Source organism: Chiloscyllium punctatum, chromosome 6 (assembly GCF_047496795.1).
Source record: "Chiloscyllium punctatum isolate Juve2018m chromosome 6, sChiPun1.3, whole genome shotgun sequence".
NCBI lineage: Eukaryota > Metazoa > Chordata > Chondrichthyes > Orectolobiformes > Hemiscylliidae > Chiloscyllium > Chiloscyllium punctatum.
The window spans coordinates 22,988,952-23,009,177 of NC_092744.1; the positions used below are offsets into that span (position 1 = coordinate 22,988,952).

The 20,226-nt window shown below is 43.7% G+C and overlaps 1 protein-coding gene across 4 annotated transcripts in view; it reads right to left on the reverse strand.

The window, feature by feature from the left end:
• The window catches only part of fgf12a (fibroblast growth factor 12a), a 327,722-nt gene that overhangs the window by 126,021 nt on the left and 181,475 nt on the right, over nt 1-20,226 (reverse strand). For 3 of the 4 annotated variants that reach the window (XM_072572135.1, XM_072572134.1, XM_072572132.1), the window contains exons 2-3: nt 8,962-9,072; nt 1,233-1,336 (exon numbers count right to left, since the gene is read on the reverse strand). In XM_072572135.1, the coding sequence (XP_072428236.1) occupies nt 1,233-1,336; nt 8,962-9,072 (215 nt within the window). Of the gene's footprint in view, nt 1-1,232; nt 1,337-8,961; nt 9,073-17,055; nt 17,065-20,226 lie in introns of all 4 variants that reach the window. The other variant, XM_072572133.1, reaches the window with a different exon arrangement.

The following is a 20,226-nucleotide window of genomic DNA, read 5'->3' on the forward strand; positions in this document are numbered from 1 at the left end:
GAGGGAATCATGGAGTTTCTCTGTTTGAGAGTTGAGGGATGAGATTTGAGTTCATGACCACTGAATTATTCGACTTAACTGGTAGGTTCTGTAAACTGCTTAACTGACATCTCCCAGAGCACTGACACAATTAGCCATAAGTATTCAAATGTGGTGATGGGTTTGTGCAGAAATGGAAGCAATAAATAAATACCTAATTTACTGAGCTGTTCAAAAACTCACTTAGGCACAAAGATGAAGTAGAATAGTGTAAAACTGGTTCTGTAGTCAGTGATCGAATGAGTACCAGTATGGCTTTATTAATACCCACTCTAGTAAAACAGACTCAGCCAGTTGTTATGTACCAAAACAGCTGCTATGATTAGATCCCATGCTGCTGTCAAACCCACTCTCCTGCATCAATATCCTGAGACAGTTTTAAGTGTAACACCCACCTCCCAAATCATCCTGTCTCTCCAACCCCCTCCCGCTCTTCCATCTATCAGATAGGAAGCCACCTTTACTGTGTATGGGAGATGGGAGATGGATTGGGGGAGAACAGGAGGGAAGGGACCACCGACTTTACTGGGGCTCAGACCTCAGGGCCCATAACCAACATCTATAAAGTCGAAAGAGGAAAGACCCAACTTCACAAGAGCCTGACCAGAGCTCAACTCAACTTCAGGCAAGAGCATCGCCTGGGAGAGGGAGGAGAAAGGAAGTATAATGCTAACAAGAGAGATGCTGAAATTTTATTTAACCAAAACCTTTATTTGAACAATAGTTCAGAAGATTAAATGTCATGAATTCAGAGCTCATTTTGATTACTGCCCCCATCCTATAAATTCACAGGCCTGAGGTGAACTTGACAAAACCTTTCCACGATGGCTCAGTGGTTAGCACTACTGCATCATAGCATCAAGGATGTGGGTTCGATCCAAAGATGTGCAGTTTAGGCTGATTGGCCATGCTAAATTGCCAATAATGTCTATGAACATGCAGGCTAGGTGGTTTAGCCATGGGAAATACAGGATGAGGAGGAGAGAGAGTAGAGGGTTTGGGATGCTTTCTAAAGCGCAGGTAATAGGCTGAATGGCTTGCTTCCACACTGTAGGGATTCTACCTTATGAAACTGCTCACTTGAATTCTGTAACCCAGGGAGATTAGTGAATGACCAGGACCTACAGCAAAGTGTCTTGGGGCTCAATGATAGCTCTGATTGAACAGTGGGGAAATGAAGCATCTGTACTCACTGAGTTGTAGAGGAGACCTTCCCCATTCATGGCCACATAGAGACCAGACTTCACGCCTTGAATTGCCACCACTCGCAATCCCACAGGAATCAGGTTGAAGAGAGCTGAGGAGCAAAAAAGTGATTTACATCAACGACTACAGTGGCACAAACCTGCTCTCAATTGCACTTTAGCTAATTATAAAGGTGTACTGGTGTTACCTCCAACAACAATACACAAAAAGCAATTTGAAAAGAACATCGATTTGTACTTCTGTATAACTCTTCATTATGATAGGCTATCCCTCTGTGCTTTACAGCTGAAGGAACCAAGGCTACAATATGGAAATTAAAGGTTCTATTACACAATGGTAATGTCCCCACCTCTGGACTTGAAGGCCTAGGTTCAAATCCCACCTGTCCCAGACATGTATTTTAACAGATCAGTTGGAAATATTTACAGTTTTGAAAGTGGAAGACAATTAGTGCACCACAGCTCCCAAAAAGAGCACAATGCATTTGTCATAGAGTACACGGAAACAGACCCTTCAGTCCAACCTGTCCATGCCGACCAGATATCCCAATCCAATCTAGTCCCACCTGCCAGCACCCGGCCCATATCCCTCCAAACCCTTCCAGTTCATAAGGAGAACCTTCCCTGCTCTTCTTTAAAATGATTACATGGGACTTTTATACAGACACCTGACAGGGGAGATGGGACATTGGTTTAACATCCCGTCCCTGTAAGACTGCAGCACTAAGAACTGAAGAAGGGTCACTTTCTCTCCACAGATGCTGCCAGACCTGCTGAGCTTTTCCAGCAATTTCTGATTTTGTTTGCGAAGGTAGTTCTTCTGATGGGTTTCCATGATTGAACATTGTAGGGAAAAACTACCCAAGGATAATGAGCCAGATTGAAGAAAGGCTCGAGGAAGCTTCAGAATATTGGTGTATGAAGAGCAAAGAGCACAGCAAAGGTGAAGGCAGCTCCATTATCTTTATCTTTGTGACAAAAGAATCAATACATTCCTTGTATCCGATTTGTAGGGGTCAGCTTGTTCTCCTTACTTTTCAGGATGATCTTAGAATAACATCATAAAACCTCAAAGCAGAAATGGATCAAAAGAACATGGGAGCACAACACGCCTCTCAAGATGATAGGCCAGTCAACCAACAATTGTCTTGATTTTGTAGTCTTTAACCTTGATGGTTAAGAAGTGGGAACTGTTTCATCAGAATGATTGGTACATTTGGGAGGAACAAGTGGGTTTGAACTGATGGTTCCTCAAAGCTCGCGAGCACTGGATGTTTTTGCTGTTTCACACATGGTCCTGTCAGTGAGTAACTGAGAAATTATCATGAAGTGACAACGTAGTCAGGAATTTGAAAAGGAAGGCACGGTTACATCTAGGCAGTAGTGTAGGAGATTACAGAGACCAAGTGAATTGGGATTGCTATGATTACTGCTGAATTGTACAACTAATAGGAAAGTAGAAGACAAACTCGATGAACTTTGGTTTCTTTACAACCAACAATTCCTGGATCCCTGATGGTGAGGGCAGCTAGCTATGTGATTTACTGGGAATGAGGGTCTTGCTGAAAAGACACGTGTTACTGAAACTTGTCTTCCAGAGCTCATCATAACATTTACCAAGAATAAAAAGCCTCAAAGGGAAAAACAATTAATACAATATAAATTGTTGTTCCTTTTGAAATTTGACATTTTTGCATCTGTCCTAAAGACTGCACAATGAAAAACTTTGACATGTCTTCAGCAATGCTCAAGATCTGTAATACCAAGTGACTGTTAGGGCTAAAAATTTTATGGAGCAAGAATCAACAGAAATACCAAATTGAGGACATTCCAGAGAAGAAACTGGAATTATGTCATGGGGAAGTGGAAGATAATAGTTGGGACGAAAAGCAGATGCAGGTATGAGATTGTGGCCACAGATTGAGAGTTTGGAGATGGAAAGAAGTGAAGGAGATCAGTGGAGATGGTGATTCAGAAATTTACACTGTGTGAAGGTTGGAAACCGGTCTCAGAGGAGAACTCTGGTAACAAATTACCTCAGGGGTTGGAACAGTGACAAGCAACATTGAAGAGTTGAAAACAAATTATAGTATGCATACAGGGTTGAAGTTAAGATATGGCAGTCACATGGCCAGCAGGGTTTGGTGGGTAGAGAGTGGGTGGATGGTGGTGAACTTCAATGAAAGGGAAGAAATGGAGTATGGAGGCTGATTAAACAGCTTTCTTTCATTACTTCCTTTCTGTGCCAACTAACCGAGCCAACTACACAGTCAGTGTGTACAGAAGTTGAGAAAATTCAGATCTGCTTTGAGCAACTGCAATTTGGAGCCATCAGGAAGCACAATTTTTTTAAAAAATCTTACTTTTGAACAAATTGGTTTTTCAGTGAATTGCAAGCACACGCTGACAGAATGAACTTTTGGAAATTTCACACTCGTCCCTGGGCAATTAAATTTCACGCACATCCAATTAAAACTGGGGTCAGCCGTGCCACCAGGAAACAGTTGGATCCATCTGCATTCTGGGCAAAGTTGTGAATCAGCTGAGTATCAGCTGGTTGCACCCAAACCTTTATTCTAATCTCCAATTCCACTCAAACCAAAACTCGTCTGCTGGCTGAAGAGATAAGCAGTTGTAAATCTCTACTGTCACAACATAATCTTATCTGCGCTGGCCAGACGTGCAAACACTGGTGCAACAAACAATTCTTCAACTCTTTAATTCTGTGTATGATTACTGTGGTTGACTTTGATGCCTGTACGTGGGTTAATCTAGTTTTAAGCCATCCACATTTAAACAAAGTGGATTGTTACCAGCTTGTGTCCCTTCAAATGATAGTCAGAAATATTTGCCGACAGGCAAAAAAATTTAAATGGCCTCATTAGAGCAGTGCGGAACGCCGTAACTTCACACTTCCAACAAAGTGGAAATGGCGCTACTGGGAATCATTATAGCGTGCTTGACAAAATATTCATCTCCATCATTCACATGCTCAACTCCATCTCATTAGGGCTGGCCTACTGGTTAGCACAGCTATCTCACACCACCATGGACCTGGGTTCAATTACAGACTTGGGCGACTGTCTGTGTGGATCTTGCAGATTCTCCCTATGTGTGTGGGTTTTCACTGGGTACCCATAAGATTGGTGAAGACTTAATGTGCTGTAGGGATTCTACGATAAGTTGTGATATCAGATATTCAAGGCCAGTAATTCTAAGCACAAGTGCACTTGTAAAGCTGTATCCTACGAACGTATACTCCACAACCACTTGATGAAGGAGCAGTGCTCTGAAAACTAGTGCTTCCAAATAAACCTGTCGGACCAGAACTTGGTGTTGTGAGATGTTTAACTTTGTAAACTTGTAAATGAGGTATTGATTTCACTTCCTTTCATGCTCCCATGTCACGGCAAAGACTGTTATATCCAATGATGTATTTGCAAAGTGTATGCTGTGTTGCAATGCTTGAAAGTCAGGTGTTATTAACATACCATACAATCCCACAACTAGTGATAGTGATAAGATAATCTTTCAGTAATTTCTACCATGCAAAAGGACTAGGGCAGAAGACACATGGGAACACCACCACCTGCAAGTTCCCTTCCACAAACCTGACTTGGAAATCATATCGCTGTCCCTTCACGGTCATTGGGTCAAAACCCTGGAAACCCCTCCCCTCATGGCACCATGGGAACAGCTGTCCCACACCAACTGCAATAGTTCAAGAAGGCCAGCTCATTACTGTGCTCTTCCAGAGCAATTAGGGAAGAAATGTTGGCCCAGTCAAGACCACCCACATCCCAGGAACAAATAACAAAAAAAAACTTGAAGAATTAATGTTGAGCAGACACCTGGGAGAACTCCCTTACTTTTCCTCCACCTGAGAAAGCAGATTGGTTCAGCTTTTCATCTAAAAGACAGCACCCCTGACAGTGCGGCATCCCCTCAGTACTGCATGGTTATGATGGAATTGGATTTCTTAGACCTGAACTCACTATACAAGTTGAATCCAAAGCTTGTCACAAGCAGGTAAGCTACCAAAACACATGCCTGGCCTCTGGCACTGAAATACCAAGTGTTGATATAATTCCTGCCACTTCCTGAAGACTCAAATGCAGCAACTCCCCATCGGCCACTGCCCTGCACGCTCAGTGACAGTCGCCCAGCACATTGGGTGAAACCAGAGGGAGGGAAACACAGCAAATCTGGCTCTCAACCAACAGGGTCACTAATGAATCGTTACCTCCTTTATCCCTGTGTTGTGCAGATGAAAACCAAGAACAACTAACTTAGCCTTCGACGCACAATGGGACCAGCAAGAGAACAACACGTGCTGAAAAGTTGAAGCAGCAGTCCTTGACATAATGAATATGGTTAAAACAGATTTCCATCGATTTTGAGATATTAATGACATTTGGGGATAGGATGAGAAAATGGCATTGAAGTTGATGATTAGCTAGGATCTAGGATGACAGGACAAGCTGATGGGCTTAGTAGCCTATACTGTCCCTATATTCCTATTTATAGGTGGCTTGAGAGTGTTTGATGGGGACAATGTAGAAGGAGCTTTAACCTGTATCTAACCCTGTCCTGTACTGTCTTGGGAGCATTTGATGAGGACAGTGTATAAAAGATTTTATGTACAACTGCAGTAATAGTGAGGCTAATGGAATGCAATCTTTATTGACGTAAATGTTACAGTGATTTTGGATAAGGCATGCGTGTGCAGTGAAATGTTATAAGTTTTGCAGTTCTACCTTCAGTGGCTCAGTGGTTAGCACTGCTGCTTCACAGCACTATGAACCGGGGTTAATGTGGAGTCTGCAGATTCTTTTTCTGTGTGGGCTTCCACTGAGTATTCAGAGGGGTGGTGCAGACTTAATGGGCTGAATGGCCTCTTTCTATACTGTAGGGATTCTATGATATGTTGTGATATCTGATATTTAAGGCCAGTAATTATAAGCACAAGTAAATTTCTAACAAGCAAATAAATTATTGAAGGGATTTTTAAAAATATCAGGTTGGAAATTATTGCTTTTGTGTTTATAATTTTATGTAGCTCACTTCTTTCTCTAAACTCAATCTTTCTTTCTCTTTCCTTACTATATTTTCTGTCTCTTAGCTGACATTAAACCGACCCTTAATTCATTGTCCTTCTCTGTTCCCACGGTTGTGTTCCCAATTCTTAAGTCACCCCAATTAACAATACACTCTGGGGTTACGCTGTGCTGCTTCTAGAACCCTGCTTCCAAAAGTACCCCATTATTGGCTTTATTGGAAAACCAAGTTTGAAACTGAGCGCTGCAGAGGCCTGTCTAATGAGGAGAATAGCTGGATATCTAATCGGTGCATTACTTGTACTTATCTTTACCCAAAATCTGACTGTGCTGTCATAGATGAAGTGCTCAATATTCTGCCACAGTCATCCCTATATGGACATGCCTGGATATGACGAGTGTGATACTCAGTTACCGCAATCTCAGAAACAAATTGGCCAGGGAAACAATGATAGCAGAGCTGTTGTGCCTGAAGAGTGTGTGGGCGTTCCAAAACTTTAGCGGGAACTGTTCATCATTGGCGAGGGAATAGAGGTTAAAAAAAAAAATCCACGCAGTTGCCTGGGAGAAGGATTCCAAGAAAACACGCACAGCAGCAGTGATTCTGGCCCAGCAGCTTTATGACACAGGGGAATCTCCTGTGCTCATCACTAACAATTAGAACAGAGTGGCTAGCAATTAGATTCCTCTCTATGGTAAAGCCAGATCCCCAGAAAGACTCCAATCATGTCTGCAAACCCATTGCACACTTCCCATTGCTACAGAAAAAATATACAAGAATGTATAAAACATTATAGTTCATTAGTGTTCCTAACAATAAAATCTATCCAAGCAGCTAAAAATATCTTACAGGTGGTAAGAATATTAAATGGAAATGCAAGCAACAACAGCAGCTAGAGACAAGACTAGCTGTCATCCAAGTGAGTGATCAAACAGGTTGGAGACAATGAATGGCCTCATTTTGTTGCCTTGTTCTGACATCAATGCCGCACTGCCATCCAACAAAACCAAACTGTACAAGAGGTGCTGAACGCCAGGGTGGGGGAAGGGGCGATTTCCAGGGTTGTCAGAATGAAAGTTAGATTGTGCTGGCACAGGATTCTGGCAGTGAAAGGATCCTTCACACCCAGACAGACTTCATCCGTTTCCGTGTCTAAGACATATCTGTTAGTGCCAGGAACAAATCCTCTCTTCCAACAGGCTGGCTGGCTCAGATCCAGAGATGAAGTTGTGATAAATTTTATAACTCATTAAATTCCCTAGACAAATACCTTGCTCCATTACTTGTGCAAGACATGTACCAAAGTGGGACAGATATCCATTCAGCTTTGCAGCACAGAAAGAGGCAATTCAGATGACCATTTTTTACATGCAACACTGTCCTTCCCCCACTTCACCCAGCAACACTGTCACTCCCCTGTAACTCCCCCCCCGTCACCCAGCAACACCGTCACTCCCCCCACTTCACCCAGCCACACCGTCACTCCCCCCACACCACCCAGCAACACTGTCACTCCCCCGTCACCCAGCAAAACCGTCACTCCCACCCCGTCACCCAGCAACACCGTCACTCCCCCCCCGTCACCCAGCAACACCGTCACTCCTCCCCCGTCACCCAGCAACACCGTCACTCCTCCCCCGTCACCCAGCAATACCGTCACTCCCCCCCCCGTCACCCAGCAATACAGTCACTCCCCCCAGTCACCCAGCAACACCGTCACTCCCACCCCATCACCCAGCAACACAGTCACTCCCACCCCATCACCCAGCAACACAGTCACTCCCCCGGTCACCCAGCAACACCGTCACTCTCCCGGTCACACAACACCGTCACATCCCCCCATCAGCCAGCAACACCGTCACTTCCCCCCGTCACCCAGCAACACCGTCACTCCCCCGTCACCCAGCAACACCGTTATTCCGCCCTTCATCCAGCAACACCATCACTCCTCCCCCGTCACCCAGCAACACCGTCACCCAGCAATACCGTCACTCCCCCCCGTCACCCAGCAACATCGTCACTCCCCCCCCCCCCCCCCCCCCCCGGTCACCCAGCAACACAGTCACTCCCCCGTCACCCAGCAACACCGTCACTCCCACCCCATCACCCAGCAACACCGTCACTCCCCCGGTCACCCAGCAACACCGTCACTTCACCCCCCCCCATCACCCAGCAACACCGTCACTCCCACCCAGTCACCCAGCAACACCGTCACTCCCCCTGTCACCCAGCAAAACCGTTATTCCGCCCTTCATCCAGCAACACCATTACTCCCCTCGTCGCCCAGCTACACTGTCACTCCTCCCCGTCACCCAGCAATACCGTCACTCCCCCCCATCACCTAGCAACACCGCCATTCCACCCTGTCACCAGCAACACAGTCACTCCACCCCCCCCCCGCTACCCAGCAACAGCGTCGCTCCTCCCAGTCACTCAGAAACACAGTAATTCCGTCACCTCGCAACACCATCATTCCCCTGAGACGTAGCGACACCACATCTTCACAGTCTCCTGGCAACAACACCCTTCCCTTACCCATCACCCACCCATTTCACTGTCACCCAGCAGCACCACTGGGCACTGAGCCATGCCAGGGCAGCCCCCGGCCTGGTGCTGAGCTGTCTGAACCAGTCCACAAGGAGTCAGACTCACGACTTACTGTAGTTACTGTTCTCGTCCTTGGTACCATCGATGGTGCCATCAGGTTGCATCTGCAGGTAGAAGCCTTGCTGGCTGAATAACCTCGTCACTATACCTTTCAGCTGGGGGTCTGCAGCAAAGGAATTGGAGGGAAAAAAACGGAGTTAGAAAATAATTCAGTGTAGAAGGAGGCCCTTCAGCCCATCCACTCTGAGCCAGACCTTTGCAAAAGCTAACCAATTAACTCTACTTCCTGATCAATTTTTTTTCCCAATTGCCTTTTGGAAGTTCCTGTTGAAACTGATTCCACTGCCCTTCCTGGCAGTGTGGTCCTGACCACAACAATTCACCATGTCAACAAAAAACGGTTTCAAACGTTCCAGTGAAAATAAATAAAAATGTGATGCAACTTCTTTTTCAAACTAAACCCCTTTTCGAATTGAATTGTACTGTATTTATCATCACATGTACCGAGGCACAGTGAAAAGCTTTGTCTTGTGAGCAATACAGGCAGATCACGTAGTTAAGTAGCATAGATAAGTAAATAATAGGTAAACAGCGGCAAAAACCAAAACACAGGTACAGGCGAATGTTAAGAGTTTGTGAGTCCATTCAGTATTCTAACAACAGTAGGGTAGAAACTGTTTTGAAACCGGCTGGTGCGTGTGTTCAGGATTCTGTACCCTCACCCAGATGGTAGAGGTTGTAGACAAACATTGCCAGGGTGGGATGGATCTTTGAGAATGCTGGCGGCCTTTCCTTGACAGCGGGCCTGGTAGATGGATTCTATAGACGGGAGGTTGGCCTTTGTGATTGTCTGGGCAGAGTTCACCACTCTCTGTAACCGTCTCTGATCTTGAATGGTACAGTTGCCATACCAGGTAGTGAGTTTAGATTAGAGTGATGCTGGAAAAGCACAGCAGGTCAGGCAGCATCCAAGGAGCAGGAGCCCTTCATCAGGAATAGATGCTTTTGCCCGAAATATCGATTTTCCTGCTCCTCGGATGCTGCCTGACCTGCTGTGCTTTTCCAGTACTACACTGATCTAAACTCTGGTGTCCAGCATCTGCAGTCCTCACTTTTGCCTATACCAGGTAGTGATACATCCAGACAGAATGCTCTTGATGGCACACCTATAAAAGTTGGCAAGAGTATTCGCCATCATGCCAAATTTCCTCAGTTGCCTGAGGAAGAAGAGACGTTGTTGGGCCTTTGTAACCAGTGCATCCACATGAAGAGTCCAAGAAAGCTGGTTGTTGATGACCACTGTTGTTGCTGAGCTGATAAGAAGGAAAGTTGTTGAAGAACCACTGATCTGACTTGCCGTCTATAGAGTGTTGACTGGATGAATTGAAGAGGTGCTGAAGGTGACCCCAGCAACTTCTCTTAGGCGAGAGCCTGGGCCCTCACGTAAGAGAACTTGGTGGGGTAATCTCCCTGTGTGATGCCCATTATGGGGTCAGCTTCCCATGTGATGCCCACAGTGCGTGAATAGTGAGCTAACACTCACTGCATCTGGGCTTGGACACAACCTGCCTGCTGAGCCAGATCTCCCAGAGGAGTGACTGGTTCTTCTCCCCCCACTTTGTTTAGTATCCCACGTGGAACCAAAGCCCACCAAAGAGGCAAACACTCCTTCCAGTGGGAGGAGGGAAGAGACAAAAGCAAAGTACTGACAGTGAAGTCCACAGTCTAGTCCTTGAACAGTGATATAGGTTCTGCCAACATGATTGACTCAACCTGGCAGATTGTGAGTCGCAGAGACATGTCTTCTTTATAAAGACGACTTTACCTCTTGGTGGTGCAACTGCGCAGTGCCACCCACAGCCGGCAGTGTTTGCTGCTGTCAGTTTGTCCACTTTTACAATTGGCACTTGACCCAATGGCACGGTGGGCCTTCAGCCTCAGACTGAGCGAGCAGTGAAGTCCTGGCGGATAGAACCTCAAAGCACAAGACCATCAAGGGATCGGAAGATTCTCAAAAAGATCCAAAGATCCACAATGTGACTATCAGGTGGATCAGTCTCTTTTCACTAAAGGCAGTGAAGGAGGTACATCAATGAGATCCAAAGTCAATGATGTAAAGAATACTGGACAGTCTCATCATGACAAAGGGTTACAGCCCATTGTACAATGGACATGGAAACATAGTCCCCAGGTCTAACCAATGAGTTGATGCAGGGCTGGCTGCTCTCCAACAAACTCTCCTGGATGGTAATGGTTAGCTGACGGCAGGTATAGAGAGGGCCAAAATCAGAGATACACAATGCCCCTCAATGCCCAACCCCAACTCCAATGTTGCCGTAGGGCATATTCATGGAGCTTTCATCACATGGTCTTCACAATGCTCCACTCCCATTGGCCTCTTGGCACGTACAACAACCCCAACCATTAGAAGTGTGAACGAGCCCCTCATTGTCTGATTGGATGGTTCAATCTAACACCCTTTGTCTCATCTTCACTCCTTCTGATCTGTCAACTGTCATCAAAATTGGCCAAAGGAATTTTTTTTCTTAAAAGTGTCATTTAAGCCTCTAATTAAGTCCTGAGTGACCTAAAATCCTCAATTCCAGGAAAAAGCAGCATGCTTGGTACACTAACCCAGCCCTGTGTGCCCCCTGGTTATTTTGATCCTGTTGCCTGGGAACACATGGGAGGGCTCACAGTTGAGGGGGTACCAGCAGAACAGCTGGGCACCACATCACCAACAACGTCTGACCCCACTCCACCACTTCCCATCCACACTCCTCTTCCTCAGGTGACTCCAGATACCTCTAATTGTCTTCTACGTCAACCATCTTGTAAAGTACTCCATCTCCTTGTAGGCAGTGATTATTCTCTGAAATCTGAAATCCAAAAGACCTCAGAAAATACAGCTGAACCATCGAAGTCTGTCCAGAGCCTAAAGCGTAAATTTACCTCATTGTTTCCCCTTCTCAACACAGAAATCCAAATGGCTTTGAATCACTTGGTTGACATTTAATCTACGTTTTTCATCTTTTTAAGAAGTGCACAAGTCAAGTTCTAAAGCCAGATCGATGAAAATAAAAAGTGAAGTGTACAGGAGCAAACAGCAAATGTTAGTGTTTACACAAGTATTCACAGCATCGCTCAGAAAGATCATAAGGAGCTTCTCATTCAGACGAAGTTGCTGACTGAAATTTTAACATGGGGGTAGCAGAAATCAAACAAGCATTGCACCAATTTTCCCAACTCTTTAATTTAATCTTCAGGATATTTCATGAATGAGCCCAGAGTTAATTGGGTGAGACATCTCAGGCCGTTGTCCATTGGGAAGCTCAGGGATGATGAATTACCGGGAATGATCCATGGTTGCACAGCCAATGTCGCTGGTATTGGGAACAATTTTGCCCAGAATTCTCATTTGAAGCAGACCAGCAAAGAATCACAGGTAATGATCTAACAGCACTGACCCAGGTCACCTCTACCACTGAATGTGGTGATACACAATTTTGACTGTGACGAGATACTCAGAGTTTCCATGTTTGGTAATTGGAGAGTTGAGGGTGAGCACTGGGAATCAAAGAGTATCCAAAGTGTTGAAGACACAGAGCAAACTCAATGATTAACATCTGAAAGGGAGAACATAGCTGCTTATGAGGAGATCTCATCCTTCCTGGAGTATCACCTCACAGTAAAACTAGCCATCAGATTTTGAAATGAACCCAGTGTCCTGCCTTTGACTTGGGAATCAGCATCCATCAAAGGGCAAAAGGACAGTTTCTCATATTCCCATTTCTGATGGAGGATTACACCCAGATCCATGCTCTTTCTGTACCTTTTTCCCTCTCCGTTACTCCCTACCCCAGAGCATTCAGGGTTCAAATCAGGAGAGCTGTCACTTCCTCTGTGGGTTCTGTGATCAGGAAGTGACTCTCACCCAAACCTGCAAAACACATCCTCTTGACAAGTGCCTGCAGATTTCCCCAAACCTCAGGGGGACAGGGAGAAGGAAGAAAAAGTGGGATCTCTAGTTCCTTAACCGCGTGGTTACTAAAGAGGGTAGTGAAATCACAATATGTAAGGGACCATTATCTGTCACATTCCAACACCAGTCACCCAGGCTCACAGGTGGTACTGACAGCATCATTCCACAGAAAATACACACACAAACCAGTTCAAACTGTTTCCATTCATCTATATTGTCCAAGAGTAGGGTGGGATTTGGTTTAAAGCTTCCTCTTTAATCTATTCCCCTGAAATAGTTATAAGAGGAATCCATTTAATGCAAAAGGTGGAACCCAACAGTGTTGTCACTAGGCTCCTTTAGATTATTGGGATAGCAAGCATCAGATCCAAAACTGCAGCAACTTACTCTTTATAAATAATCTTGGATGATGGTTACAGCACAAAAAGGAGGCTTTTTGGCCTAACTTTCTTGTAAAAGTCATTCAGCTAACCCCACTCTCCTGGTCTTTTCTCATAACCATGTTGTCTTTTTCCTCTCCAGAAAAAGTTTTAAAGATAGTTTGTATGCTATGAAAGTTATATTGCTAAATAATTATTCTACCTTTCCAGTCATTCATCAGATATGGGCTCTGCTGGGTAGGTCTGCATTTATTGCAAAAGTCCCCAGTTGCCCTTTAGAAGGTGGTGGTCAGCTGCCATCTTGAATTGCTGCAATCCATTTGAGGCACATAATCCTAAAGTCACTGTTAGGAAGAAATCAAAGATTTTGATATTGTAGGAATGGTGATATACTTCCAAGCCAGGATGCGGGTAAGTGGAGTTGAAATGCCCATCAGCCATGATTGAATGGCGGAGTGGACTTGATGGGCCGAATGGCCTTACTTCCACTTCTATGTCTTACGGTCTTATGGTGTGTGGCTTGATGATTGGTCATGCATGGGAATGTTCTTATGTAACTGCTGCCCTTATCCTTCTCAGTTGTAATGGTCATGTGATTGGACAGTGCTGTCTAAAGAGTACTAGTGGATTTCTGCCTTTTGAACTTCTTGAAAGATCTTCATCCTACTCTCAGACAATGCAGTGCAGATTCTCACCACTTGCTGCAAGAAAAATGTTTTCCTCATGTTGTCATTACTGTTTTTACGAAATGACTTAACTCAGTATCCACTGGTTCTCAATCCTTCTGTTGATGGGAACTATTTCACCCAATCCACTGAGTGCAGACTTGTACGTTTGAGCATCTCTTAAGAGGTGCACTACTCAAAGGAGGAGCCATTTGGGGCACGGAACTTGAGTGTTGCTGATTGGAGACACATTTTGATGAAGTTTTTCATCATCAAGATGTTTGGAAGGAACACCAATGCAAAGGGAAAATAACACTATACTGTATGAGAATAGAATACTGGTTGGTTGGCAGGTGAACTCTGATCGGTACAGGCATTGTCATGGAGAATACACCAGTTAGGTGGTGACTGACAGTTAACTGACAAGCATTGTTTAAATTTAAGCCAGGCAGGTCAACACATTGACTGGAAGAATGAAATTAAAATGGCTACCACTCATGTTTCTGAGTAATATTCAACAAGAGTGGGGGAGATCTTTCTTGTGGTAGACAGCCAATCTTTGCCCTACAAACCACAAAAAAAAGAACAGATTTGCCAAGTGCAAGTTCTTTCTTCTAGATGCACTGAAACAGTCTGGCCTGGAGGAGCCACACCAGTCCAATTAGTCACAAGTTGAAAAGGCACATAGATTTAAGGGACAAATCTTTATATTACCAGCCTGTCATCCTCATGCAAGGACCAGTGCTGGTTCAGAAACAGGTCATATCCTCAGCGTATGAATCGAAGAGATTCCCTGATAAGGTGTGGTGCCACCCTTGGAAGCCTAACACAGTGGTTGTCCTCCAACTATCTTCAGTCATTTCTGGATCTTTGGGCTAACACCAGGATGTCCAGAGGTTTGACAGTCACTAATAATCTTCCAGATGGAAGGCAGACAAGTCAACGTTGAAGAAGGCAGGCAGCCGATGGGAGACCCCTACTCTCACTGCTTCACTGGGCCTGAATCTAGGGAGTCACGCTGCCCAATCTCTGCTACCCCAACCTACTTCACCTTGCCAAGCCCAGGAAACCTCTGGGAATTTGAGGCCAAACCTAAAACATGAGATGGACACCCATTCTCTCAAAGATTAGAATCTCCATTGTTTTGCTTTTGGTCATTGCATCCAGCAAACTGGTATTTCCAGGGGAAGAGAGTTGAAGATAATATTTTTCATATGCACCCACACTTTTCCACTGCCAATACCTATTAACTTAAATCAGGAACACCTTTATTAAGATTCCCTGCTTGCACTGCTCCTGCAAGTCTACTAACTGTGTATCTTATATTTACTGTTCCCTGTGCCAATTCATTCAACCCAAACCATTTATTTTCTGTGATGAAAGCTGCACCCAATTTGGAGAGTTTCAGATGATAGATGTTTCAGAATCAAGTTATGTTTATCTCATCACATCTTTAGTAAAATCTCAATATGGCTACCATTTCTCAACTCAGACATTCCCAGTTTTTCAGGAGCTTCTCCTCCTCCTTCAGATAGATGATCTTGTTGTCCTTCACTATTATAAAAAAGGCTGTTCAGCCCAATGTGCTTGTGCTGGCTCTGTGAAAGGAGTGTCCAATTGGTCCCATTTCCACCAACCCCCTTTTCCCCACAGCTCTTCAATTTTCTCCATTTCAAGTAATTATCCAGTTACCTTTTGAAAGTCACCACTCAATCTGCTTCCACTATCCTTTCTGGCAACATGAACCCAATTGCAACTACTCACTACACAAAAAATATTCTAACTTCCTCACTTAATTGTACCTTCTGGTTGCTAAGCCTCATGCCAACTTCTCGCCGTCTATGGGGATGTGGTGAGTTGGTAACAGGGTTGAAGAGAAGATTAGTCTCAATGTTATTGGAAGAAATAGAGTTGGTTCAAGGTCCTGTGTGGTCCATTCACGTTCCTACTAAGTACGTTCTTAACTCATGATGTTGAATACTCCTATGAAAGGTCCTCTTTACTTTCTCTACTCTAAGAGGAAAATCAAGGCTGCAGCCTCTGTTACCTGGATGAATGCTGGGACTCCATCAGTGCAACAGGCTGGACTATAGCTGCACAGTGATAAGTGGTGACCTGCAATCATCCATCCCTGCACAACCCACCAACAACGGGGTTTATATTACCGACTGGAAGGAGGAGGCTCAGAAACTGTGTCCAAACAAACACACCCTTACTGTATCACATTGAAAGTTGAATATCGTGTAGCAATTAGGAATTGGGACGTGGCTAACTGTAATTCAGGTTAGTGAATAAACAGGCAACACTATTGTTGGTCATGTGATTTCAATATATACCCATGTGGCCTGTGTATTTATTGGTAAAACAGAAAAACAAAGATGGTGAGTTCTCTGATTGGTTTGAGTGCTGTACTGTCATGGCTACTGAAGTAAATCTACATATAAAAAGTATAGGCATATATCGAAACTTTGACTACAACGATGACAAGTAGTTAAAACAGTGTTAGCATTGCAACATTCCTGGCTGGTCAGAGATTTCCAATAGACCACAGTGACCAAGTGACAACACTGATAGAGGTTTCTTTGTTAACAATCATTAGGGACATAGATAAGGTGAATAGTAAAGGTCTTTTTCCCTCGGGTGGGGAGTTCAAAACTAGAGGGTATATTTTTAAGGTGAGAGGAAAAAGATTTAAAGGGAACCTGAAAGGCAACTATTTCACACAGCAGGTGAATCATATGTGGAATGAACTGCCAGAGAAAGTGGTTGATAGACATTCATTTACAACATTTAAAAGACATTTGTCAGGCACATTACTAGGAAAGGTTTAGAGGGATATGGGCTAAACATAGATGGGACTAGTTTAGTTTGGGAAATTTAGTCAGCATGGATGGGGGCCGAAGGGTTTGTTTCCATGCTGTATGACTCGATGACTCTCTAATTAATAGGAGCACTTTAATTAAGAGCCAGAGGAAAGGCTAGGGAGGCAAAGATTGGCAGCCATCCCAACCACGGGCCTCCCTCTCTCACTCACTCACTGTCATTCCCAGCCACACATTCAGTCACTCCCAGAAACATCTCGTCACTCATTCCGTTAGAAGCAAGGACTGTCCACTCACCTGTGCAAACTGCTCGCCATGAGGGGGGACATCAATTTGGAATAAAGAAGAAGAGATGCATGGCATTAGAAAACTTGTCACATTTATTGTTTTTTTTAAAAGAAAGAAACTTTTTTTCTTAAAAAAAATGAGAGAGTTTGAACTTGGGTGGTGCCAGGAGCTGAAATCTATAGCTCGAAGCCCCCTCACTGAAGGTGGCCACTGAATTTGGGGGAGAGCTATGACTATGCAACATAATCACCACATGCACAGCCTCCATTGGTCTGTCAGCACAATGCATGCAGGACACACAAACATGAGGAAAGCACTATCATCCCCCACATGATTGTGAGAAACACTCCCTATCCTCCTCACCCTCTGGAGCTGTGTAACCTTCTTGAAAAGGGGAATAAAAGGAAAGGGAAAAAGAAAAATCAGGGTTACTTTCGCGCTCACACAAATGGGACTCTGATTCACGGGCACAGATTTTAAAAAAAAGCTCACAGCACACACAAACACAAAAACACACAAACACCAACACAACACATTTCTACACAAGAGCCCACAGAGATGGCGATAGATTGCTAAGAGATACAAGAGGTTGAAGGTTTGACAACAGAGTAACTGTAACAGGTTGCAAACAAAATATATCTTCACGCAAACAGAAAAGTTGACAAAGTATTCACATACAGAGGGAAATACAAGAAAAGATCACTATAGGTTCAACCAGACTCTCCCTTTCCCATTTATTAATTCCACTTTGATGTCTTCACACATGAGGAATATGAGGAGACCATTTAGCCCTTTCATCCTGTTCTGCCATTTAATGAGGTGACTGATCTGTCACCCGATTCCACACACCAATCTTTGTCCCATGATACGACTGCAACAAGTGGGACCATTCTACCAATCGGCTCTGCTTCGCCATTCAATGAGATCACAGCTGACTTGATCATTCTCACCTCCATTTTCCTGCCTTTTTGTCATAATGCTTGTCTCCCTTAAAAGCTAAAAGTCTCCTTATCTCAGTCTTGAATGTACTTTATGATCCAGCTTTAACAATCCTCTGCAGCTAAGAATTCCACAGATTCACTAGCCTCAGATAAGAAATTCTTCCTCATCTTTGTTTTAAATGAGCAGCCCCTTATTCTGAGATTATGCCTCTGGTCCTAGACATTCCTATAAAGAGAAACATGCTTTCCACATCTATCCATCAAATCTCTCCCTAAGAATAGTGTATCTTTCAATACAGTTGCATCTCATTTTTCTAAAATCCAATGACATCAAGAGTCAAGCTCTTCTCATAAAATATTCCCTCCATAGCCAGGATAAGCCAAGCGAATCTTGTCTAGACTACCTCCGTCACCTTTGATAAAAATGTTCACAATATTCCAACATTGTCGGACTAGTGCCTTGTATAGTTTTAACAAACTTGCCTATTTTTAATATTCCATTCCCTTTAAGTAAATGCCAATATTCCATTTGCCTTCCCGATTATCATGCTGAAGTTGTTACATTAGCTTTCGCTGATTTATACAAGGACTCCCAAATCCCTCCGCGCTGCAGCATTCTGCAGTCTTTCCCCATTTATATAATATACACTTCTTCTAGTCTTCCTGTTAAAGTCATAATCGCCCCTTTTCACACATTGTATGCCAACTGCCAAGTTTTTGCCCATTCTCCTGACATGTCTACGTCCCTCTGCAGACCCTTCGATTTGGCTTCCCACCTATTTTTGTGTCATCTACAAACCTGGCTGTACCATATTCACTTTCCTTATTCGAATCAGTAACACATCGTGTAAGTAGTTGTGGCCTCAGTGTTGATCCCAGTGGCACTCCATTCATTACAGGGTGGCTCCCAGAAAATGCCGAAGAGCTTATGAAGAGCTTTTGTTCAAATTGTCAATTCTCCTGCTCCTTGAATGCTGCCTGACTGGCTGTGCTTTTCCAGCACCACACTCCTCAACTCTGATCTCCAGCATCTGTAGTCCTCATTTTCTCGTTTTATATCAGTTAACCGATCTTCTATCCATGCTGTATAACACCATGGGTTCTTACCTAATGATGATGATTAGACACCATGGATGGCGACTTATAAACCTTTACACTGTACTTTTGTTTGTAAAATTGTGTGTGAAAATTAGAATAGAATAGCAGTTTATTAAGTAGCCTAACATATGGTACTTTAGCAAATGCCTTCCGAAATTAAAACACATTACATTCACTACTTCCTGTTTGGCACTTTTGTTTCTGACCCATGTTTCTCCCTCTCATACTAAATTCCACCATGATTATTTAAATAACTTAACAACTCCACTCCTCAAAAGAATTCTAATAAATTTATCCAGTTTTCCAATCCACTGGGACTTTGCTAAAGTTGAAGGATTCTTGGGAAATCACTACCAGTGCAAATCACTACCAGTGCATCTAACATTTCTGCAGCTATTTTGTTTTATATCCTAAGATGCATCTCATCAGGTCTGGGGGACTTTTCCGTCTCTACTCCCATTAGTTTTTCCTCTTCTCCCATACTTTTTCTCTGGTGATAGTTATTACTTGCTCTCTCTTGTCCCTTGATAAATTAGAATTTTTGGAATGCAATTAGTGTCTTCTAATGTGAAAAACTGATGCAAAGTATTTATTCAATTACTCTGCAATTTCCCACTTGCCCGTTATTATTTCCCTGGCCTCATTCTCCAAAGGACCTTTGTTAACATTGGCCATTCTCTTCATTTTTATACACTTAAAGAAGCTTTTGCTCTCCATCTTGCTACTACTTGCAATTTTACCCTCAAAGTTTATATCCCCCTCTTTATTATTTTTAGACATTTTGTGTTGATTTTAGAACTTTCCCAAACTTCTAGCACTTAGTTTTGCTGAACTGTATGTTTTTCTTTTAATTCTTAAATTCTCTCATTAATCATGGTTTGCTTATCCCCTTCTTCATAGATCTTTGTCGCGAGCTCTGAATTATCTTCTTAATCATTTGCTTCTGTTCCTTAACCATCTTTGCTGCCAATCTCCTTTCCCAGTCAATTCCAGCTGACTCTGCCCTTGTTCCTTTGGAATTACCATTATTTAAGTTTAGCACTTTGTTTCTGATCCATGTTTCTCCCTCTTATGCTAAATTCCACCACGGTTATTTAAATAACTCCACACACGTCGGTAACCCATCACCAAGTCACCCTTT